Consider the following 21,644-nt stretch of genomic DNA (forward strand, 5'->3'; position numbering starts at 1 on the left):
AAGTGAGAACCCTCAACCAGTTGAGTTATTTGCTGAGTTAGCAGTCTTAGAGCCTGTTGAGAATGTTAGTCCAATAAGTCAACATTACGAATTTGACTTTGATTTTAATGTTGGATGGATAGACCAATTAGAATACGAAGGGATATCGCGAATATCCAAAAATCCTATTTATGGTGGGAGTTCGTATAACAACGCTACCCCCGGTCCCCGTCTACAAATACATCCGGAGGTAATAATAAGCATAAAGGCATATGTCAAAGAAATTACCAATAGTGGTGAAGATTCTGATCAAGACGTTGAAGATTTTAGTGACCCCAATGTTGATGAGGTTCTAGACGTTATCGATGATGAAGGCCCGGAGGAGGTTGAAGATGTTCACAACCATTCGTTCAGTAACCCGAGTCGTGGCATTATTTTACGAAATAAACCTGGAGGCGACATGTTAAACGTAGATCCAGATGCAACACATGCATCCGAGTTCTCTGAGTACACCGATATAGTACTTGCTCATAGATTGGCGTCAAATTCGCAATTCGAGGAATTGTTCGTCAGGAAACAGTTCGAGAACAAGGCAAACTGTGTGTTTGCCATTAAGCAATACAGCATGAAGTCGTCGATTGATTACAAAGTTTCCAAATCTACACTGACATTATATATTGGGGAATGTTGGAGAACCGGTGATGGGTGTGGTTGGCAAGTTCGGGCTGCATTTATATAGAGGACTCAGCAGTGGAAAATAAGAAAATTAGAAGGGCGTCATACATATACTGCTGCGTGTATGTCTCAAGACCACTGAAAATTGGATGTCAAAAGTATTTGCAGCTGTATCACGCCACTAGTGAAAGATAGCCCAATCATTTTTGTGTCGACATTGATTGCGAACATGCAAGTTTAATTTTAGTACAGAGTGTCGTATAAGAAAGCGTGGTGGGTAAAACAAATGGCCATGCAACAATTGTTCGGCGACTGGGATGAGTAATACATCGGGGTTGGATTTCAGCAATAGTGGAGTACATCCTAGGAACTGTCGTGGACTTGTAAACGTTGCCTTATAGAGGCCCGAATGGATAATTGGAATTGGGGAGAAAAGTTTTCCGTCAATTTTTCTGGGCTTTCGATCTATGTGTTAAGGCATTTTCCCACTGCAAATCGCTAGTGCAAGTTGATAGAACATGGGTTTATGGAAAATACACACATATACTTTTGATTGCGGTTGCACAAGACGGAAACGAAAATGTACTACTGATTGGTTTTGCTATCGTGGAGTTGGAGAACTCCGAATCGTGGGCATATTTCATTTGGAACTTGCGGAGGCATGTTGTCAGGCAAGACAACATTTGTATTATATTTGATAGATCGAAGGGTCTTGTTGCTACAATTCGGCAATCTGAGGTTCCATTGAGGTCCGTCTATTATATTCGTCACATCGCTGCCAACTTCCACAATGAGTACAAGAACAAAGACTGGTGCAAATGAATTGTGAACATGGGTAAAAATATTTTATTTAAATTAATATTTGTAAATATTTCGAGTCCACTTCCTAATTGGGATGGTAACGCATTTTATCAAAATACATATGTAGGATACAAGCTGGAAGCACACCAATTCAGACATAAGTTGGCAAGGTTAGAGATTGATATAGCGGGGTTTAAATCTTCTCTCAGACAGTGGCGGGTAGCATGGAGCCATGGCAATAGGCTCAATGTTTTGACGAGAGGTACCGGTATAGTCATATGACAACTAACCTAGTTGAGGTCGTAAATTCCGTCTTGAGGCGTACGTATCATTTGCCAATTTCAGCGGTTTTTTCATCACATTTTATAGGATCGCAACCTTAATGCCAAAAATAGGGTTGAAATAAGCAAAACAGTTAGAGGTAGAACACGTGCATGTTGAAAAAATCAAGGATGCCATTAAAGAGAACGCTCAAAGGGCTAGGTCGATGAACGCAGAACTATATTCCCAAAATTTGGAAAATTTTCGAGTGACAGAGTACATTGGTCGTCGGTCGGGGATCCCGCCACGGTCTTACAGAGTCGATATTTGAAACAAGTGGTGTAAGTACAGGATGTTCCAAAAACTACGATACCCATATGCGCATGTGGTTGCAGCATGTGCTATCTAGAGTTTGAATGTCGAACAGTATATCGATGATGTGTACACACTTGAACGTACATTGCGTATTTGGGGTAACGAGTTCCCCGTATTAAGGGATGTATCGATATAGGAAGTGCAACCGCTTGCATTTGAGATATTGCCAGATCGGTCACTAAGTAAGAGAGTCAAAGGTTGATCGACAACAATAAGGATTCAGAACGACATGGATATAAGAGAACAAAAAGATCCAAAGCGTTGCGCCATATGTAAAACAGTTGGCCACAATCGAATAAATGTCCCCATGGAAACGTCTACACTGGTAAATCTTCACGGTCTAAAAGAAATTAAATGTTGAACATGATGTTTGCATTTTATGATTAGAAATAAAGTTTACATTATTTAATGTTAAGCTTTTATTTAAAATTAATAGTTGTAACTTTTAATACTTTAAAAGATATTATACATTATGCAAAAAAAAACTAATATATAAGTTGTGGAACCCTAAACCAATACAACAAATATTACATAACACTTGAAATTTACATAACTCAAAATTGGAAAGAACTGGGAGTGGTATCTTCGTTCGGGGTATAGCGATTTACGGGTCTTCATTGACGGAGTGGACGTTGGGGTGTACTGTACACATCAGGAGGATCGGCAGCTAGATCGAACGTAGCCTGAGGCGGGGTGGAGTACATGTTATTACCTAACATATCAAATGATATCGGTAGATGTTTTGGGTGAAATAAACTCGAACCACCTATGTCCGGGTGATATAAATTCAAACCGCCCATGTTCGGGTGATATGAACTGAAACACCCTAAAAATTTCTACAGTAAGATATTATCCTTAATATAGAAAAATAAAGAAATAAAGTGACAAGAAGAGGAAAATTGAATTATGTCACTGGGAAGTATATTATGACATATTGATTCAAGAAAGGACTAAATTGTAAAAGTGAGAAAAGTTTTGTGGCCCAAGAGTAAATACTCAAAATTTAAGGGATTAAAGTATAAATATAAAAAAATTGAAGGACGAATAGTGCAAATATTTTAAGGGTGGAATGATCTAGAAACTAAGAAAAATGGATGAATTAGGACCAAATTGAATAGGTGAAGAATGATGACGGACTAAATAGTAATTTTACCAAATTAAGTGATGACTCAAAGATAGAATTTTAAAAGATCACAAAGGGCAAAATGGTCAATTGGAAGAGAGAAATCTAGAAAATAATGATGATATTGATGATATTTTATAATTATTTAATTAGAAAAATATTATTTTATTAATATTTAATAAGATATTTATTATTATTTTATTATTTTATTTAGTATATATATATGTGTGTGCGTGAGGGAACAACACCATCCATTTCCATGCATCTCACGTTAGAAAGAAAAGAGAAGAAGAAACTTTTCTTTCTTTACAATTTAGTCCTTGCACAAAAAATTCACCATTTTCACCTAGAAATCAAAAGAGTTTCTATAGCTACCAAGAGAGAAAAATGTTAAGGAGACTAAGGGGAGCTAGAATATCAAGTTAGATTCAAGAACTAGAAGCTGGAGGAGAGAGAAAATCAAGTTAAATATTGGAAACAATAAGACAATGTAAAAACATCAAGATTTTCATGTATTTTAAGTTTGATATTATTGAAAAGCATGGAAATGAAGCTAAAGTAGAGTTTTCTTATATATGGTTCTTTAAAATAAACACATAATTATTCATTTAATATTATAACTATTTAAATAATATTATTTAAATAGTTTTAATTCTTTTCAAAAAATTAAATGATATAACTTTTAATTAATTATGTCCATTTATTTATAATTATTGGAAGACTATAAATATTTAAAATTTTCCAACACAATGAAAGCTAACTTGTGATTACCAAGAAATTTTAGCTTAAGAAAAGGATTTATGAGTTATAAAGTCCAGAGTGAATTAGATTATTGAAGGTGAACGAAACACTCGCTTTTTTTCACCTCAGTACAACCAAAAGGAGAAGTTTTAATCGTATTTGGCACTGAAAAATTATAGAGGAATTGGATTTATGAGAAGAGTGGCATTACTTATATCATACAACAGTACTTTGAAGGGCTCTCCACCTTTGGTCAAGATTCAAGAATGGGATTTGCGTAAGACCGAGACCTCGCCCTTAGACTAGCCGATTCTCAACGTGGAGGATCAGAATGCCCTCTTTGACCCGATTAGCGAGATCGAGGTGGCAAGGGTTGTTTGGTCTTTTAAACCCTTGAAGGCCCCCGGACTTAATGGCCTTCATCCAATCTCTTTTCAAGTGTTAGCAGCAGGTTAAATAAAGAATCTTTTCTATGGTCAAGGAAACCTTCGACTTGGGCAAGCTATTAGAAGGGATTAACAATACCCTCATTGTTCCATTAGCCTTTGTAACACCACTTACAAATTTATTACGAAACTGATGGTGCAAAATGTCAATGTCATTTTTGCTCAAGAAATTATACATATTATGAGATAGGAAAGAAAAATGTGGATACATGATCATTAAAATTGATATGGAGAAAACTTACCATAAATTGGAATGGGACTTTATTAGGAAAGTCCTTATCTATTTCCATTTTCCGGAAGAGTGGATTGGAGTGTGTATCCAAATCTTCTATGTCGGTAATTGTTAATGGTGAGAAACCCGTTTATCTCCTTATTTATTTATCATGCGAATGGAATTCATAAAGCTTACATGGAGAAAAAATGGAGGCCTTTAAAGGCGTCTAGGGGAGGACCAGAAATATCACATTTGTTCTTTGTCGATAATGTTTTACTATTTGCTAAAGTTGATAAAGGCTCAGTCCAATTAATCAAAGATATCTTGAAGAATTTTTCAAAAGAATCGGGCAAAAAATCAGCTTGGAGAAATCAAGAAATTTTTCTCTCCAAATACAAACACTCGACTAAGGGAAGAAGATTGTAATGAACTCCAAATCAGGGCTACGGATGAACTGGGCCGTTATTTGGGTTTCCCTCTACTCAATTCTAGGGTGAAATTTTTTTATTATGAGTTTGTTGCGGACAAAGTCAGACAAAAGCTTTGTGGTTGGAAAGCTAATTTGTTGTCACCAGCGGGGCGTTTGGTTTTGATTCAATGGACTGTGGCATCTGTCCCAAACTTTTATATGCAAGGCTCCTTGCTCCCCTTAAGCATTAGCAGTGACCTTGATAGAATTAACCGTAACTTCCTATGGGGCGGATAGAAGGAAATTACATAAGATTAAATGGGAAACTGTCACCAAATACAAGGACCAAGGGGGATTGGGTCTCAAGACTGCTGCTTGCAAGAACAAATCCTTTCTTGGATGGAGAATGATTCATGGGAAGGATGAATTATGGGTTAAACTCTTGCTTGCAAAATACGTCCAAGGGAGATTGGAGACTAGAAATGTTCAAAATATGTCGAACATATGGAGCTCTCTTAGAAAGGTGAGGGGATTACTGCAAGAAGGCATTCGAAGGGTGGCTCGCAAGGAGAGGTTGACAGGTTTTGCGAAGACAACTGGTCAGGCATAGGAGCTCCTAGGTCCCTAGTGCAAGGGAGAAGCTGATCTATCATTTAAACAAGTGAAGTTGCGTTGGGATGAACAGGGACTGGAAGCTCTATTACTAACTGTTTCGGAAAATATTATGGAGGCTTTTATAAGCACCCATATTTCCTCTTGGTCTAATGCTAATGATGGGATTTACTGGAATTATGAGGGTAAAGTTTTATTTACTCTATCGAGTGCTTAAGAGCTTGTAAGAAGTAAGTTTGTCCCTCCAGGGATTGGTTCTGCAAGAGCTGCAACTGGATGGAAAGAAATATGGAAGTTGAAAATACCACCTAAAATCAGGTTCTTTCTCTGAAAGTGTTTACATGATGCGATTCCTACAGAGAGTTTCCTAGCTTGTAGACAAATCCTACTTGATAGTACTTGCTCGTTTTGCTTAAGGCATCAAGAAACTACAGAACATATCCTCATGAATTGTGAGAAGTCGAAACATTGGTGGTAGTCAATCAGACCTCCTTCGGTTTCTTCAGGATCTGTTAATCAAAGTCTGAATGACTGGATCATCAACAATATTACTTCAAAGAAATGGCATCCTGTTCATAGTATACCTTGGAAGGTGTTGTTTGCTTTTACTATATGGCAAATTTGGTTGACCCGTAACAACAAGATTTTCGCAGGAAAGGAATTGTATAGCGACGTCACGAATAAAGCCATGGAGTATTTTGTTATCTCAGCCCCTATTAAGTCCTTTCCAATCCTTAGTGATGGCTCTGCACTTTCTAACTCAGGGAAGGCGGGAGCAGGAGTGTTGATTAGGGACAGTAAGGGAGATTGGATCGTGGGAAGCTATCGACACAGTCCCCTAGACACGAGTGTGTGTGCGGAACTGTAGGCGTTTAGGGATGGGTTGCATCTTGTTAAAGATCTTAATATCAGAAATATTGTTATTGAATTTGATGCTATTTCTGTCATTGCTTTCATCGAGAATGGCACTATCACTAACCCCCTTTTATTTTCACTTGTTCACGAGTGCAGGACCATTATCTCCTAGTTTGAACGTTACAAAGTAAAACACGCATTTAGGAAGGCAACCGCTATGCAAACATGCTGGCCAGACTTGGAAGCTCTGTTATTGTTCCTTCCACTGAAAGTATTTTGCTATGTTTGTATTCCTTTCGTCGACAGCTTCCGGACTATTTAACTCCCCTTCTGCGTGACTGGGGTGATGTTGTTTCGGGATACCGTTTTGTGTTACTCAGTTTTACTATTCTTATTTTAATTTTTACATAAATACATAAAATTTTAATAAATATACATTTTTAGGTAAATTTTTCACCTACGTCATCATGATGATTAATGATTTATACTATAATATTAATATATTAGTAGTATTTTTTTTCAGATCAAAAGGAATATTATTTTCTATCATTATATTTTAAATTTTTTTATCGTGCATAAAATAACTCGGAAGTGGAAGTACAAGGCTAAGATGCAGGATAAATGAGCTTTTGGGCTAATGGACCAGGCAACAGATTGATTTTCTTCAATTGGACTGTCCTTAGGAAGGGGGATTACAAGGAAATATTTTCTTTCTTTTCCACATTTTCTCACCAAGACTTTAATGCACGCTTAACATGGATAACTGATTCCATAACATCCAAAGCTTAGCATTAGATTATAAAAACATTTCCTACTGATCAGTCATCAACTTCCCATGCTTTACTATGTTTATGATATATGAAAAGACCGTAATTTTTTTTCCTCTGGAAATCAACAAAATTCTTTTTTCTTTGTTCAGATACAAATCAACAAACTTAAGAAGTTAATCTTCAAAAAGATCATACATTTTTGCCTGGATTTTGTTCCATGGAACCCACTTGCAAACTTCAGTATCAGTCCTGCTTGTTATCTGTTACTCCCATTGGTTTCGAACTAGACTCTGGTACAGCAGGTTCAGTTTCTGGCCCAACCTGTCAAAATACCGGAAAATCATTACCAAATTGAAGATTATATAACCACATCTAAACACTTTAAAATGTACAACTTGGAGAGGCCAGAGCCAGGACAGCAGCAACAACCGCCAGCCAAAAATCAGACATGATTATTTTCAGATTTTGAGCAATAACTTATATAGTAGTATAAAGCATTTTGAAGTTGGCAGTTGCTGGATCTTTTGCACACAACATAAGCTTGCAGAGAAGCCCTGCCTACTAAGAATGCCACAAATAAAGATATTCTATTCGAGAATGATACAAAACCAACTCATGGAACTAAGACCAGTCCACACTGGCATGTCTCTTTTGCATAAAACACAAATAACACGAAGAGAACTAGATGTTACATTCTCCATTTCTTTTTTTATTAAAAAGGAAAAAGAAAAAAGACATTTCTCCTGCAATTGGACCTGAAACCCTTTCCCAAGTTTAACTAGCTTATGAAATCTTACATTCCTGATACCTACCTACCAGTAAATTTGGCCACTCATGCTAAGTTATTATATAGTGATTCAAATAGTAATAAAAAATTGGAACAAAAGTAGACGAAGGAGAACAATAACTCAAGTAATAATAACCATTCAAAAAGGATTTAGAGCTTGTTGAGTCAAAATAATATCACCAATCAATAAAACTCCCAACAACTCTACATGATCATCAAGAATCACCATCAGGGTCTCTCAAGTAGGGATATTTGGGGTTCGGGGAAAATAAGTTTTAGACCATTTTCAAAATTGGATCGTATCCTCGACACTTTTTAATCTATTGATAAGTGCTTATATCAAATAAAGCAAAAGAGATTCTTTCCACTAAAAACTAGAAATTCTTTCCACTCTCATCTCCTTTCCACACTAACCAAATAAGGGGAGAAATAAATTGTTCAAAGCATAAAACCTCCTTATTCAACTCAATCAAACTATAATAGATTGATGAACAGACGACCACTTAGGCAGCTCCTGTTCAGATTAAAATAAAACTGAAGGACATTGCTCAAGTCATGGCCAGATTTGGCACTGAACGTTCTACATCTTTTAGTTTCCTTGTTGGAAATATTTGGAATCCCTTATGCTTCTTTCATACAACAGAAAGAAAAAAGTGTTTATAGTTATACTAATGCACATCATTAACATATATCTTTTAATTGTAACATACTTGGGGTGACATGTTGGATATGGGTATGCTTAATTTTTTTTTTCCAAGTTATTCCAATCATGCCCTTATATCTATGTCTGAAAATGAGTTGGGATCTAAATGAATAGTCGGCTAACATAGTATGTTATAATATAATTGGAATCTTCCAATTGCACATAAGAAAAACCCCTTACTAACCCTAACTACCAGTATTTCAACAAGTAATTACAATAAACCAGCATAGATATTAAACCAGAATTAACTTTAGAGCAGCTTAGGATTAATTATTCAATATTTTTTTTTTCAAAAAGCACAAATTAATTTAAGCTGGCAATTAGTAATAACTCACTTTGCTAGAGTTTTCCGTTTTTGCAGGCGGCTTATACGGACACGTCGCAGGTGCCCTCTCCGGTTTCCGGTATTCCCATCCAAGAAGCCAGTAAATTTTACCCTAAACCCCACAAAAAAAATAAAGGAATTGATCGAAACAGAGGTTAAGTCAAGTATATACTAAAAAAGAAGATAGTTTAAAGAATAAATAAATTTACCATGATGAAATAGAAGAGGAGAGGCAAAATATTGACGATCGGTACGAGGAAGAGTGGCAATAGGCAAGCTATACAAACCTGAAATTAATAATAAAAGGATTTACAACTTTGGTCGAAGAATTATAGAAAATTAATTGAATTTGAAATGAAATTCTTAAAATTCACCATCTTTTAAATTTTCTCTTTTGGAAGATTTTGATTTTTTTTCGTGCTTCTTGAAATTGAGATGTAGTTTTCTAGTTTCGACGTTTATTCTATAATTTGGTTATACATAGGATTTCCACTGAACTACAACGGGTTTTAGTCGGTAGTTAGATCCGAATAGAGGTTGCAATTGACGGGTCTAATCAGTCTACCGGATCCAATATTCAGACAAACCAAAACTAAAGGTTAAAATTTGTTATAGGTTCTTGTACTTTTCCCAAATTTAGAATTTAGTCTTTATATTTTCATTTTCATAAATTTAATCTTTCTATTTTTAAATTTCAAAACTCAGGTCCAAATATTAATGCCGTTAAATTTTTTGATGTGACATTTAAAAAAAACTTCAATAGCAATGTAACTAAAAAAATAATGTTGTAATGAACTTAAATTTAACAAAATATTATTAACAATGTTAACAATTGGATCTGAATTCGAAATATAAAAATATAGGGATTAAATTTTTAAATATAAAAGCTTTGGACTAAATTATAAATTTAAAAAGGGTACATATTTTAACCAAAACTAAACTGGTTTAACAATGTATTTTAAAATATTTTTGAAAGGATAAAGAAAATGTGGTTTTATAAAGTATGATTTAAATTCTTAAGTAAGGAATTTTAGTTCATAAATTGTAAATTAAGGATGATTAAAATCTAAAACTGTTTAGCATAGTACCCTTCTTACTTTATTTTATTTTATTTGGGTAGAAGCTAAGACTCGTTATTTTAGATGAAATATTTTATTGTTAAATTAACAAAATTTAAGATTATTTAAAATTATATTTTACTAAATTATAAATTGTTAATATATTTAATTATTATTTAAGCCTTTAATTAGATTGCCATCATAAATTAATAAAAATTCACTTAATTGAAAAATAACTAAAATATTTTTATAAAAAAAAATACTATAGTGAGATTTAAGCCTAAAGTATCATGATTTGGTTTAGCTTGAAACGGGGGAGGAACTTATAAATTCGCTATTTTACTCTAACAAATTTTTAAAAGGTCAAAAGCTATTTTACTTTGAAAAACTTTAGTTTAAGATTGTTTGTGTGTAAAAAAATTTGATTTCACCAAACCATTTTTAAATAACTTCTATTCAAGATTCAACCCTTATAGAGTCTTTCAAGTGAATACGTAACTCAGATCATTGATGATGTCTAATTATAGGGAGAGTATTTTTTCTTTTTCATAGTTCACTTTGTTCATGCAATCACCTTTTAACTTCAGTAAATCGAATTCGAATCATAGTATTAATAACTTTTGGTTTTTATTCATTGTAATTATATAATGCATATTGTCCTAAATAGAAAGGAACAGTAACCAACCATGCACCAAGTGTTAAAAGTGAAAACACGTTTGGTAGAAACCAAACCCAGTAATATAGTATCTCCATTAAACATTATCAATCAGAAGAGAGAATAACTGGAAAAATGGTTGGCACCAAGTAGATGATATATGTTTTTGCTTCCTTATCAGCCCGAATTAATTCTAATGGATGGTTGGTTATGCACTCTCGCCCTTGCAAGGGATGTCAGTGCAGCGACAAACAGGTCGTCCGGAAGCTTCCCAGCCATTGAAACCGCGCTCCAAAACCAAAATGTTCTTGATCCCAGTATCTTCCTTCAACTCCTCTAGATGATACGCTAACCTCCGTGCACAAGTTGGGCCACGAACCTGCAAAAGCATCATCACCTGGATATTCAGCATTTGTACAGATCTTCTTCCATGGAAAGGAACCATTATTATTTGAGAACAAAATATTTGAATGCATCATGTGGACTGGTTATGCATGTAAGCTTGCGATCTTATGCGGCCATATGATGAATCACACTGATAAGATCAAAAGCATGGACCTAAGAATACATTATCTATTCAAAAGCAATTACAAATTGACTTCTATGAATGCTCAACTGTATGCAAGCAGGAGGAAGAGTACAAAAAGAACACTGTCAAAGAACTGTGACGAAACTTATTACAAACAATGAAAAGAAACAGCTTAAGTTCGAGTATAGGCAATGCACCGAACCAAATATACTTCAGCCCCAAATAGGTATTTCAATTCTACCTTGATTCACACATCACTTTTATAGTCCATGCTGATGAACCTCCTGTTCACTCTACGTGGCTTCACCCAACACAAGACATACCTTCCAGAAGGAATAATGGTTATTCCAAGACTAAAACATCAATCTAAAAATGACACCATCATCCAGAGGGAGGTAAGCACCACAGTAAACAATCTTAAATGTGGACTTGTAACTTTTAATAGAGACCTAAGTCCAAGCTTCGGAATCAGAACAGGCAATTTTCAGTTGCAATAAACAGACTACCTGAATACACCTATATGAATTTCCCAATCTACCAAGGCATGCTGAAATACTGTTTGCCAGAAAAGCATAGCATAGGCCATTCAGTCATCCCTGCAATCTTCCCAAAGCACATGTTTTTGCTAGAGAAAGCTGATTTGTTGGGTAGATCCAGATGCTGCAATAGCTCTGTCTTGTATTATCTCGTGATATCTATGTTAACTAAGCTAGCTTTCAAATCTTAATCCACAAATACTTGAAACATCAACCCTAATTAACAATGAAAAAAACCAAATATTGACTCTCAAAGCCAAAACTATCAATCTTGATCCATCAGAAAACAAAATAGAAATCAATAAAATAAGAGGGGTCAAACGGTGAAAATCCAGCAGAAGATGAAGAAGAAAGTAAGTACCTGGCTTAGAGCACAATGAAAAACAAGAGTATCTTTGCCTTTGACATCTTGGATAAGATTGGAGATCTTATCGGTGAAAGTGCCACTGGCATAGTGCAAAGACCCAGCTATATGCCCATCACAACTCCTTTCATCATCCCTTAAATTAGTAAATTCCCATAGCAACAAACAAACCCAGATTGAATATCTTCCCAAATAATCAACCGAAACAAAAAAAATCTACATAAAAACGTGGAAATTAACCCAAATGAAAAAAGAGAGGTAATGAACTGAACCTGACATCTATGATGGCGATGTTCGGAAGGCGTTTAAGGGGAAGGAGTTGAGAGCCGGTAATGTAGGAGATGGTTTGAGCCATTCGCTTTGCCAGAATCTTTGCTCGGTTTCTTTGCTCTCCTTTTTCTTGTCCGGACCGGCACAGAACCAAAGATCGGATTTTTCTTTTCTTTTTTTTTTTTCTTTTTATTTCCTTTGAAGTGAAGAATCCGATCCTCTTCTTTAACCGTGATTTGGTCGTTGGATTTACTGGGCTGTGTTTGGCAGACTTTTTTTCATTAATTTATTCTATTTTATTTTTTATTTTCATATTTTTGGTAATAGAAAATTAATATACAAAAATTTGAAAAACATTTCATCCAATATTTTTTTACTGGTTATTTAGTTGAAAATAATATTTTATCCTTGTGTAAGAATTTTATATATTCAATTATAAATTATAAATATTAAAAGCAAAAAAGTTAAATATGTTATTTACCAACAAAAAGTTAAATATTTTTAGATAAACTATCAAAATAGTCACTTTTATTTACCTTAGGTTATATTTTAGTCACTTATATTTGAAATGTTACATTTTAGTCACTTATGTTAACGTGTTGTAACATTTTAGTCACTGAGTCATTAATTGTCGTTAATGATGTAACGTTAAGATGACGTGGAGCGTTAAATTACTATTTCAAACAAAAATTTTAGGTTAAATTATACAATTGGTCCTCATATTTTTTTCGTTTTAAGCAATTTAATTTTTTTCTTTTTATGTTCTATTATTTTCTTTTTTTCTTTATTTTTCATTTTCTTTTGCTTCTCTTCTCTCTATTCTTCATCTCTTTTAGCGTAGTTTTTCTATATTTTCAATTTGTTAAAACTTTTTTTATGTTTATAAAAAAAGAAAAAGTGAAAGCTGAAACCAAAATAAAACTTGCTTCACATATTCTTGTCCCACAGTTATAAACCCTCATCGTCCATCATCGCTTTAATGAACCAATTTAGATCTCTCAACGACCTAGTCCACAAGCTCGCCTCACTCAAAGATCTCACCAAATGTGACCTGTGACAGTCCACCCTCAACAAAGTTTTCCGAGCTTGTTCCCTTAACCTCCTAACCAACTCCACGACCACCTTATCTATCTTACCTACAACATTCTCGCCCTTTCAGAACTATGTTTTTTCACAAATTTTTCAAACAAACTCTAAACTTTCAATGACTAAAACAACCACCATATGAAACTTACCCTCAACTGTACCCAAAACAGTTTGATTCCATGCTCCTTTTCTCTCTTTGGTTCATCCATACTCAACTTCCAATTAAGCTTGCTTGGGAATATCCAATAAGGTTTGATCAATTTTATCGTATGCTTAATTTTATTCGTCAAAAATAAAGGTAAATGAAAGGAATAATCTACACAATTCTGTAAAAATTTAGAAGAAAAAATTTGTTTGATATAAAGAATTCAATTTATGGTTAGATTTGATTAAGGGTATGATTTTTTATATTGATTAGTTAGATCCAATTTTAGTTTCAAAATTAGGTTATATTCAAATCAAGGTTTGATTAAGAATGATTGATATTTAGTTTTCAGTGAAATTTAATTTAGAAATCATGTGAAAGGAACAAGGACTTGATTTATTTGGTGAGTAAATATTATGTTTTTGTAGTGAAAAATATGAGAAGAGATAAAAGTAAAGGGAAGAATAAAAGGAAACTAAAAAAAAAAATTAAATTATTCAAAAAATAAAAGTATAGGGACTAATTTTAACAAATAAAAATATAAAAAATACATTAAAAGAAATGAAGAAGGAGGAGAACAGAAGGGGAAGGAGGAGAGAATGAAAAGAAAAGAAGTTCAAAGAATATAAAAGAAAAATATTAAATTACTCAAAATAAAAAATATAAGAACTAATTGTATAATTTAAGTTAAAATTTTTATTTGAAATGATAATTTAACGTGCTAAGTAAGCGTATTGTTATACCATTAACAACAATTAACACCCAGTGTTACAATAAGATAAGTAAATGACTAAAACTTAACATTTCAAATATAAGTGACTAAAATATAACATTAGACAAAAAAAAAAAGTGACTATTTTGGAAATTTATCCAATATTTTTCCCATTAAATAAATACCGAAAATTGCACTCACCGACTGGCTAATATAATTCATTTTTTTTCCTTCTAACATCTGCCTCCAAGAAAAACCTCTCCAATAAACGGGAAAAAAGGGGGAAAATCCAATCTTTGTTTAGTCCTTCAACAGAATCCTAAATCTCAAATGCCAAACCCTAGTGACTACATTGCACTCGGTTCAGAATCTGAAGAAGAAACTGAACCAGAATTAGAAGAAGATTCCGAAGAAACCGAAGAAGAACAAGAACAAGAAGGGTTTATTCCGTTGATGGAGTCTCCCGGGGTTTTGGCCGAAAAAGAAAGCAAAAATGGAGAAGCTACGGTGTGTTCCAATGCGGGAGAGAGTGGGGAAAATTCTCAAGGGAACGAATGGAATCGTGGGGACATCGATGGGTTGTTTTGCCCTATCTGTATGGAAGCTTGGACTACAACCGGTGACCATCACGTCTGGTCCGTGCATTTTACAATTCGTCTTGGAATTCTAGGGATTTTAATTGAAATTAGTTTTGGTTATCCCTTGTTCGCGCCAAATTATGAGTTCCTTGGTTTATTATTAATATTTTATATAATTAAACATAAAAAAAAACGAACTTTTTTGGATAGGAAGTGATAACTGAAGATTTTATTGTTGTATGTGTTCTACTTTCTACTAATGTTAATGATGGGTTATTTATTTATTTTTAATGTGAAATTTTGGCTCACTAGATATGCTTATCAATCGTCCAACTGCTTGGCTGTAGTTGTCTTCCTTGTGGGCATATATTTGGTTTTTCATGCATCCGAAAATGGCTACAACAACGTGGAACTACAAAAAAGGTTGATTTCATCATCAAACCATGTTATAGTTTCCAATTCTCTATGGCTGGTCGTATATGTATCTGACATTCTTGTTTATGTCATCTTGCTTTCTTAAGTGTCCTCAATGTAACAGGAAAAGTACATTAAAAGATGTAAGAAAATTGTTTGCTTCACGGGTTGTTGCTATTGATGGAGAATCACAAAAGGTCATGCTAAAATTCCAGAGAATTGATAAAGTTTATGAGGAAATATTGAAGAAGTGTAATGTTAACGATGTATCCTTATTTTATGCAGAGAATTCAATCTCTTGAAGCTAAGTGCATCTCTCTTGACAAGAAGGTAAGACTTCTTAGTGGAAAAAGAAGAAAGAAAAATGCCTTCAACTTGGTATTGTTTTGTAATAATCAGCTCTGTGAATCTTTCTGATATTCTGAAAATGAAAAAAAAAATCCTAGAATGCTGTTCTAATTAAAAAAGAAGCTGAATGGAAAAAGGAAGAAGCTGAATGGAAAAAAAGAGAAGCTTTGTTGCAACGAGAACTTCACCAGCTTAAAGAGGTATGCTGATCGTAAATGTTTTTGTTTTTGTTGTTTCTCTCTATGGTTTCTTAAAACTACCATGTCCTATTGAATTTGTTTATTAAGTACAATTTCACTGTGAACAACGAATCTTAGTTGTCCCTGTTAAATATTTGATGAGCGTCTTAGTTGTTGCAGTTTTATTACTTAATTTGTTGCTTGTTGAGTTTTCCAGTTCTCCGGTACTTTCTTTTGTGCCCTGTTTTATGCAGTAGTGTTAGATGCTTAAGTTTGAGCTTGCCTCATTTGTCTTGAAAGCAATGCAATCTCACATTTGCAGCATCTAGTGCAGTCAGTTATATGCATGTTTGTTATGGCAACCAATGTTGTGTGTGGTTCAGAGTTTGAGGAAATAATATTTGGTGTAGTATAGATTTTGAGATCTCTAACCTTATTAACTAATTGATTTTCAGTTCTTGTTCTCCAATTAGAGATAAAAGTTTGGAAGGCCTGAACTATATTTGGGTGCTTGATACATATAAATTACACTCTCTGCAGGTTGTCCTGTTTCTTAAAATAATAATAACAGTATTTTATTATTTTAATTTTTTGACTTTGCAGAAAACAATTTATTTGGAGCACTTGTTAGATGTGAAGCCTAGGACATTGGGACATCCACCTTCAATGGGAGGCTATTGTGTTCCATCTCTTGGTAATCCTTTTTCTGCCATTCCTTTGAGGAAGAGATGTATTCTCATAGGGTTAATGATCTTTATCTTCTAGTCCTTAACAATGAGATTATTAAATCATCTTCAGTAGAAACTTCTATGCATGAAATATGAGGATTGGTGCTTTTTCCATTTTCTTAAAGGCTAGCATCTTTGGTTTTTTCTTTTCATTATTTCTGGTACAGTGTTCACTTACTCATCTTGTTGTGCCAAAACCTAGGCTCAGAGTTCAATGGGCAAGGACCTTTCATATTGCAGGTATTACTCTTTCCCTTTTTTGCATTCCTGTTTCTCTTGACAACTCACTTACATGTGTGTGGCATTAGCTTATGTATGAAATGCCAATTGAAGTTCTCTTGAAGTTACAAACACTTTATTTTCATGGTTATGTGTGAACTTCATTGCATTTAGCATTACTTGGATGTTGCCCTTTCTGAATTTTCTGTGCTGTCCTCAAAAGTTCTCAAAATAAATTTATTTCATTTAACTTGTTTCTATCTATAATTTGCAACATCTATTTCACACTCACTTTTTTAAGGACTTAAATATTAGAAACATTTATCTGAATAAGATGGTGTTGGAAATAAAAATTTAAAGTCTGCTTTGTCTCTTAAAATGTTTCATTGTAATCTTGTTTGTTGTGTGGTTATAACATGGACTAACTTACCGAAGCAATTTCTTTCTTCTCATGTTAAATATACCTTCATTGTTTTGATCTTGCAGAAGGAGCTTGGGGTGGATGGTGCACGGCTATTTGATATAGATGCTTCAAGCAAAATTATATTAATGACACGGAGGTTGCAAGGGTTGGGCGGGGTGCATGTCCTTACCAAAGTAAAGTTTCTGAGCTTCAACATGAAATGTGACTATTATCATGACCTGCAGTTTCTGCAAAGAATACTCTTATAGAATTTCTAAACATGGGTTTGCAGATAAGCTTGGTAGCTCCATATACGAGACAAGACATTTCATTGCCGACTGGCTCTAAAGCTGTAAGGGATCTGCACATTTGCCCCTCTGATGGTAGCTTGTCACTTTTTGCTTCCTTAGGAAAGAAATTATCAGTTCTCAGGTAGCACCATTCTCAGATTGAATATTCATCTGACTTGTTCCTTGTATTTCTCTTAATTGATTTGATCTTTCATGTTGTTGCAGTACAAAGATAAACAATTTTATCCTTGCCTATGATCTACCGGTAAAATTTCCTGTCAGCTATAACTTCATTTACTTATTAGGTTTAGAATTCTTCTAATTCTTTTATATCCTTCCCACTAATGGAGATTCTTTGTGGTACTGATATGCGACTTTCAGGCTCCTGCTTGGTCATGTTCGTGGGATCTCAACGGTTCCCATCAAATATATGCTGGACTTCAGGTTTCAACAATGAGCTTGATTTCTTCTCCAGATAAATCTGGGTCATTGAACTAATCTTTAAAAGTTTTATGCAGAATGGTTCGCTTGTGGTGTTTGACATGCGCCAAACTGCTAGGCCTTTGGAATTTGTTAATGGGCTGACAAGCAACCCAGTTCATACCATATATTCTTTACATAATTCAACCCTTCCTTCTGGTGTTACAGCCGTTTTGTCAGCATCATCCGCCGGCATTTTTCAGTGGAACTTTGTTGGATCTGAGGAAAGGTAAGTTTTTATCATTTCATAAGAAATGTAGCTTATGCTTCTTGTGTGAATTATCAGAACCTTACCGAAGTGTTAGTTCCTTGTGGTTAACAATGTTTTGGGCCCAAGCATAGATGACTTCTGTTAATTGATTACTCTAATTTATAGGTTGTCTAAGAAACTTTTGTTTAACTCTTTTGAAGGCGACCTGTTGTTTTGGAGACTGGCAATCAAGGAGCGTGTATATCTCTTGCTTATTGTCCTAGTAGTGATGACATAATTGCTTCATTTCGCCCAAGAATTGACAATTCTAATGAAATGGCATATTCTCAACACTTACTGACTCCTGCAATTGGGCAAGGGGTTCAGGGTTCCCATGTTCATTTGAAGAGATTCGGAAGCAACTGCTATCAGAAGTTGGCTGTTACATGCGCCAATGTCAATGATGTTCGGTTACCAAGATCTGCAGTTATGAACATAGAGAGTCATGGGTGTTTGTTTGCATCAGGGGATGAACTTACGGGTGAACTGGTCTTGCAAGAGTTGCCATCTTTTACTGTTATTCAGCATCTTAAATTGCGAAAGCAGCCTATTTATGATGTAAAGTATGTGCATCATGTGGATGGAGGTTTGCTAGGTTGCTTATGTGATGATATATTGCAACTTTACGGTAATCATGCTCTAAAATAGATTTGGATGGCAACTAGGAATCTGTCGGAAAGAATTCCATTTTCAAGGATGAAGATCGTGAAATATATATATCTACCTAAGTTTAAGGCCATCTGATGGTTAAGAGTTATTGCAATGATTTTTGTTGATATTAAACACCTGCCTTGAACATGATTGCAGGTTTCTGATTGTTCCCAGAGGCGATCGTCCCACATAGTAATAGGGTTTTAATCTCAGTTTTTTAGTAGCTTTTCTACTTTATTATTAATAATTCTGTTTCCCATTTAGCAAGGGGGAGCATTCTTTTTTGTCAGCTCCACTTGCTACTTATATTGTATCATAGTTACTAGTTTGCAAACTACTTAGATGATTTAGTTAATTGTATCCCATTTGAGAGTTGCATAATCTTGTTATATATGTACACGTGTGTGTCTTTGAATATTGACAGTGGAAAGGGTTGGTGTCATCTATAGATGTTATATACTTGGGAGTAGAATCAGAAAACTTACTACGGAGTGAATGGGGTAATTTTGAAATTCCGGCATATGATCCTCCTGAGTCTGATGCAAAATGATACACTACTGTTGAACGATTCTTGGGAGGCCATCATCATTGATCCTTACAAGCTAGAGCTTGAAAAGAAAAGGAAAAAAAAGGAATCATAATGAAATAAAATTATTACGAAATGCCAAAAGAAGAAAGGCCCAGACCAAAAGTAGATTTGGACTTTTACTTGATTGCATATTTTTGGATTTTGAAAAAGAAACATTGTAGCCATTTTCATTCCCAACAGTAGTATGTTGTAAAGCTCCTCCCCAACGACCCCATTCTTTATCATTCTTCCATTTAGCAATTGTTTGAATGATTGTTGCCCAAAGCATCTCTAATTTTATTCACTATGTCGGCATTATTGTCATAATCTACGTACTGAATTCATATATCTTTTTTTCAATAATAATCGTTCTATCAGCTGCTGCCATTATTCAAGTGTTAGTATCACGCCTGTTTAAGATTCTTTGCTAGGTTGTTAGTTACCTTTCTTGATTAGAAAGTGAGTTGAAAATTTTATTGAATCAAATGCTCAAAACCCACCATTACAACCCTTGAAACAAAGATTTACTAGATTTAAAATTCGACTATCCTTTAACTGCAAGTTTCAGAAAGAAGAAACAAAGAATGATAACAGTTATCCACAGCCATAATCCTTACTGGTATTAAAGCTGCTCCAATAATAACAAGGCAAGCAATGCGACAAGTGCTTTTGGGAGTTGCAGTTAAGCAGGAACAAACTCTGGAGCGCACACTACTTTCCCAATCCAATGCAATGAATAAGTAGAGAAAACAAATACTCAGGTTAAAGAACTAAAATCTTGGGGTTGGGTATCACTTGTCACTCTTTTAACTTTTTATCATGTGCACCTGCATTATTACTACTAGTAGGTTTTCTGCTGGGAAATTTTTTTTTTTCCTGTAATAAACTTCTTGGATACCACATGGCTCATTGAGTGATTCTTGGAGTGGGCGCCTTATGAATGATCCTCATCCATTTTCACTCAATTATATAAATGATAACCTACTTATTATTAGCGTGTTCATGTTTTAGTCATTTAGGATTAAAATATCTATTTTAATCACTAATCCTACCAAAATTTAATATTTTATCACTCACGCCTTTTTTTCCTTTGACATAATAATAAATTTAGTCCTTTAATGTTTATAGGTTCTATCAATTTGGTCCTAATTATAAATAGTTCAACAAATTTAACTCTCAACTTTACACATTATATCAATTTAGCCTTGATTCTTAAAATTTCAAAATTCAAAATTCAAAAATCTGTAAAATATAAAATAAATTAAAAGCTCATTTTTCGATAAAAATACATTCAAAATTATAAAAAAATATATTTTTCTCATTTTATAACATGACTTTTATTTATTAAAATAATAGTTTTATAAATAAAACAATTTAAGGGAAAAAATCATGAAAAAGGCTTAAGTAGATTCAACTATTCTCTTTTTTTCAACATTAATGACTACAAACTACAGCCTAAAGTCAAAAAGTGTAAGAATTTATGTTTTTAGGGTGTTGGCTAGAACAAGTTTATTGCATTTGAGGTTGTGCTTGAAGGTGGGCATGATTGGGGTTGTATAGGTGAGGTTGAGGTCTTGGAACTTAATAGATGGAAGGTCATGACGGTAGCTCCACAATTGATTCTTAGTTTGATGGCATGACAACAGAGGATATAGAAATTGAGGAATTCGGTGTAAGAGTTATTGGTGCAATTGATTATGGAGAAGGTAGTGCCCAACACTTGACAAGTTGACGAAAACTAAGGAGCAAGACCATACTTATAATAAATAAATTATTAATTATAAAATAAAACTAAAAAAAGAAAAGTAAAAGTTTGAATCCAATTTAAGTTTTGTTTGTGAGTTTTGAAAGAAATTATTTTATTAATAAAATTATTATTTTAATAAATAAATTCCATGTAAGAAAAAGAGAAAAAAGTATTAATTTATTCATAATTTATAATTTTGTATGAGCTTTTACAACTTTGTATGTATTTTATAAAATCTTATGTATTTTTATAGAAAATGACCATTAAAATTATTTTTAAAATTATTTTTAATTTTAGGTTTTAAGAAGTAAGACTAAATTGACATAATGTGTAAAGTTGAGAGTTACATTTGTTGTTT

At 34.0% G+C, this 21,644-nt stretch overlaps 3 protein-coding genes across 3 annotated transcripts; 1 reads left to right on the forward strand and 2 right to left on the reverse strand.

Moving 5' to 3' along the window:
- Positions 1-7,339: 7,339 nt before the first annotated feature.
- LOC108452057 (uncharacterized) lies at positions 7,340-9,612 on the reverse strand. Its single transcript, XM_017749793.2, has 4 exons — positions 9,451-9,612; positions 9,286-9,363; positions 9,087-9,188; positions 7,340-7,582 (listed from the first exon to the last, which is right to left on the reverse strand). Exons 1-4 carry the CDS (start codon positions 9,451-9,453, stop codon positions 7,505-7,507), a joined length of 261 nt encoding a protein of 86 aa, XP_017605282.1. The 5' UTR covers positions 9,454-9,612; the 3' UTR covers positions 7,340-7,504.
- A 1,127-nt stretch (positions 9,613-10,739) lies between these two features.
- LOC108450317 (dual specificity phosphatase Cdc25) lies at positions 10,740-12,765 on the reverse strand. Its single transcript, XM_017747880.2, has 3 exons — positions 12,491-12,765; positions 12,216-12,354; positions 10,740-11,168 (listed from the first exon to the last, which is right to left on the reverse strand). Exons 1-3 carry the CDS (start codon positions 12,571-12,573, stop codon positions 10,998-11,000), a joined length of 393 nt encoding a protein of 130 aa, XP_017603369.1. The 5' UTR covers positions 12,574-12,765; the 3' UTR covers positions 10,740-10,997.
- A 1,833-nt stretch (positions 12,766-14,598) lies between these two features.
- On the forward strand, positions 14,599-19,413 carry LOC108450004 (uncharacterized). Its single transcript, XM_017747417.2, has 13 exons — positions 14,599-15,066; positions 15,357-15,432; positions 15,531-15,620; positions 15,709-15,753; positions 15,870-15,971; positions 16,554-16,644; positions 16,881-16,918; positions 17,384-17,494; positions 17,593-17,732; positions 17,816-17,855; positions 17,972-18,034; positions 18,109-18,299; positions 18,482-19,413. Exons 1-13 carry the CDS (start codon positions 14,762-14,764, stop codon positions 18,966-18,968), a joined length of 1,779 nt encoding a protein of 592 aa, XP_017602906.1. The 5' UTR covers positions 14,599-14,761; the 3' UTR covers positions 18,969-19,413.
- The last annotated feature ends 2,231 nt before the right edge of the window (positions 19,414-21,644 follow it).

This window comes from Gossypium arboreum, chromosome 9, assembly GCF_025698485.1.
Source record: "Gossypium arboreum isolate Shixiya-1 chromosome 9, ASM2569848v2, whole genome shotgun sequence".
NCBI classification, from domain to species: domain Eukaryota; kingdom Viridiplantae; phylum Streptophyta; class Magnoliopsida; order Malvales; family Malvaceae; genus Gossypium; species Gossypium arboreum.

Coding starts and splice junctions, on each gene's coding strand:
- LOC108452057 (XM_017749793.2), bottom strand. Junction 9,189..9,285: donor TCCTCTTCTATTTCATCATG/GTAAATTTATTT, acceptor TGTGGGGTTTAG/GGTAAAATTTACTGGCTTCT. Junction 7,583..9,086: donor AAACGGAAAACTCTAGCAAA/GTGAGTTATTAC, acceptor GTATTTTGACAG/GTTGGGCCAGAAACTGAACC.
- LOC108450317 (XM_017747880.2), bottom strand. CDS start 12,573: ATGGCTCAAACCATCTCCTACATTACCGGCTCTCAACTCCTTCCCCTT. Junction 12,355..12,490: donor ATCGCCATCATAGATGTCAG/GTTCAGTTCATT, acceptor TACTAATTTAAG/GGATGATGAAAGGAGTTGTG. Junction 11,169..12,215: donor TTCATTGTGCTCTAAGCCAG/GTACTTACTTTC, acceptor ATGCTTTTGCAG/GTTCGTGGCCCAACTTGTGC.
- LOC108450004 (XM_017747417.2), top strand. CDS start 14,762: ATGCCAAACCCTAGTGACTACATTGCACTCGGTTCAGAATCTGAAGAA. Junction 17,733..17,815: donor AAGAAATTATCAGTTCTCAG/GTAGCACCATTC, acceptor ATGTTGTTGCAG/TACAAAGATAAACAATTTTA. Junction 18,035..18,108: donor AAATATATGCTGGACTTCAG/GTTTCAACAATG, acceptor AGTTTTATGCAG/AATGGTTCGCTTGTGGTGTT.